Below are 1,815 nucleotides of genomic sequence, written 5' to 3'. Positions count from 1 at the left end.
GCAAATTCAAAAGTTTCAGATTCTACCCTTTGGGATCGAATATAAAAATTTTAAAAATATCACTTTGTAATAAATCTCATAGGTTTAGGGCCAAAAACTTTCATGCAAAGTTCAGAATTCTTAATATAAGTTGGATGTGGATACAATACTCGTGACAAAACTCCTTTCTTGCTTGATTTCTAACACCTTCATCAAAAGCCATAGCGTGCAATGTTCTGATTGAATCTACAGAGCAATCAAGGTGGCTATGATACTAAATTCCACCGCCCAATTTCACACAACGCGTTGAACCAGTACAACTAGAACTCTGGAAAGGATTCCATTTGCTCATTGTATGGGTTATGGATTAATGTTCTTTCTGCCAATTTGGCTTATTAATGCATCCAATTTCTTATTAATTGCCTGTGTTAGACGTCAAAACAGAAGTTATTGCTGCAGTGTTTTGTTTGCTCAAATTTAAGAGAACCAATAAGCTTTAGTACAGTGTTAGTGTTTAGATCTCGAATTTGAGTTCAATCAATGTAGAAAAATTAACTGGAGAAGTACGCTTCGAATTGTACCAACAAGAACAACCTAAACGGCGTTCGAAAAACTCTTGTTACACATACGTTTGCTGGAAATTAAGACTGCAAAGATTCCCTAGAGTTGCAAACAAAGGAAGGAAAATATTAACATGAAATTGCTGTGGTAACAGCATTCATCCATAGCTTGCATGGTCTAGGGAAGGGATTAATTCCTCTCTACTTTCTGCAACTTCTTTGGCTGCGCATTTTAGCTCCCCAACTCATGCTCTCCATATCTTTATGTTTACTCATCCTTGTTAGCTCTGCAAGCTGAGACTGCCATCTCTGTTCCCACTCAGTTCTATCATCATCCAATCCCTGCTCATGACAAGTTTTTAAATTAAATTAGAAACCAAGAAACCATACAGTAGCTTGTGACAGAAATCTTGATTTTCAGGGAAACCAAATATACCTCGTTGGAGCGGGATCGCTTTGTATTGGAGAAAATCATGTGCAAGTCTAGGCCTCCAGCCATATTCCTGTCATACAAAGCTCTGCTTTTGGGATCAGATAAGGTCTCATAAGCCTGCTGAACTTGTATAAACATCTTTGTGTGCTCCTCTGTACACCCCGGCGGTGACACATCAGGATGGTATTTCCTGGCTAGTTGCTTGTAAGCTTTCTTGATCTCTGAGAGCGTTCCACTTTCTGAGGTGCCCAACAAATCGTAGAAACTCTGGGTGTTGACATAAACGTTATCAACAGCGGTGGCGGACGAGGCCCTAATTGGGCTGGTTCTGTTGGATTTGGAATGAGTTCTGAGGGAAAAGCTCGATTTTTGGAAATGGGTATTGAATCCAAGATGAGAAGATGGCTTAAGAAAGGGTATTTGGGTTGAGAGTTTGGGTTTTGAGATTGTGTGGAAGCTCGCTTGGCTTCCAGTGGAAACCATTCCGCTGCTCATATTTCTCTCTGTTTTTGTGATGCTCTGCAACTTGTTTTCAAGGAATGAATTGCATTGAGAAGATGAAGCTTCGAAGTCACATATTTAAAGGAAAGGATCGAGGGGGAACGAGGGGAGCCTCGGGGGAGAAGGGCCCCGCCGGGCGTGGAGGCGGGGGGGAATTTTCTTCTATAATTAATATTTCAATTTTAATATTTTAAAAAATAAATTAAAATGTTTTAAATTTTAATTTTATTATATAATTTCTCTTTCCATTAATTATTAGACTTAAGTAGTTATTAATGGCGATAAAAGGGTTGTTAATAACAAAGTTTTATAGATGAAAGTGTTTATAATGATATATTTTAA

The 1,815-nt window shown here is 38.4% G+C and overlaps 1 protein-coding gene across 1 annotated transcript; it reads right to left on the bottom strand.

Annotated features, from left to right (window-relative positions):
• Positions 1-530: 530 nt before the first annotated feature.
• On the bottom strand, positions 531-1,586 carry LOC110653152 (chaperone protein dnaJ 20, chloroplastic). The gene is made up of 2 exons (XM_021808745.2): positions 976-1,586; positions 531-881 (listed from the first exon to the last, which is right to left on the bottom strand). The coding sequence occupies exons 1-2, from the start codon at positions 1,465-1,467 to the stop codon at positions 741-743; spliced, it is 633 nt and encodes a 210-aa protein (XP_021664437.2). The 5' UTR covers positions 1,468-1,586; the 3' UTR covers positions 531-740.
• Positions 1,587-1,815: the final 229 nt, after the last annotated feature.

This window comes from Hevea brasiliensis, chromosome 7, assembly GCF_030052815.1.
Source record: "Hevea brasiliensis isolate MT/VB/25A 57/8 chromosome 7, ASM3005281v1, whole genome shotgun sequence".
Classification (NCBI taxonomy): Eukaryota; Viridiplantae; Streptophyta; class Magnoliopsida; order Malpighiales; family Euphorbiaceae; genus Hevea; species Hevea brasiliensis.
This window is presented reverse-complemented; position numbering and strand designations above follow the sequence as displayed.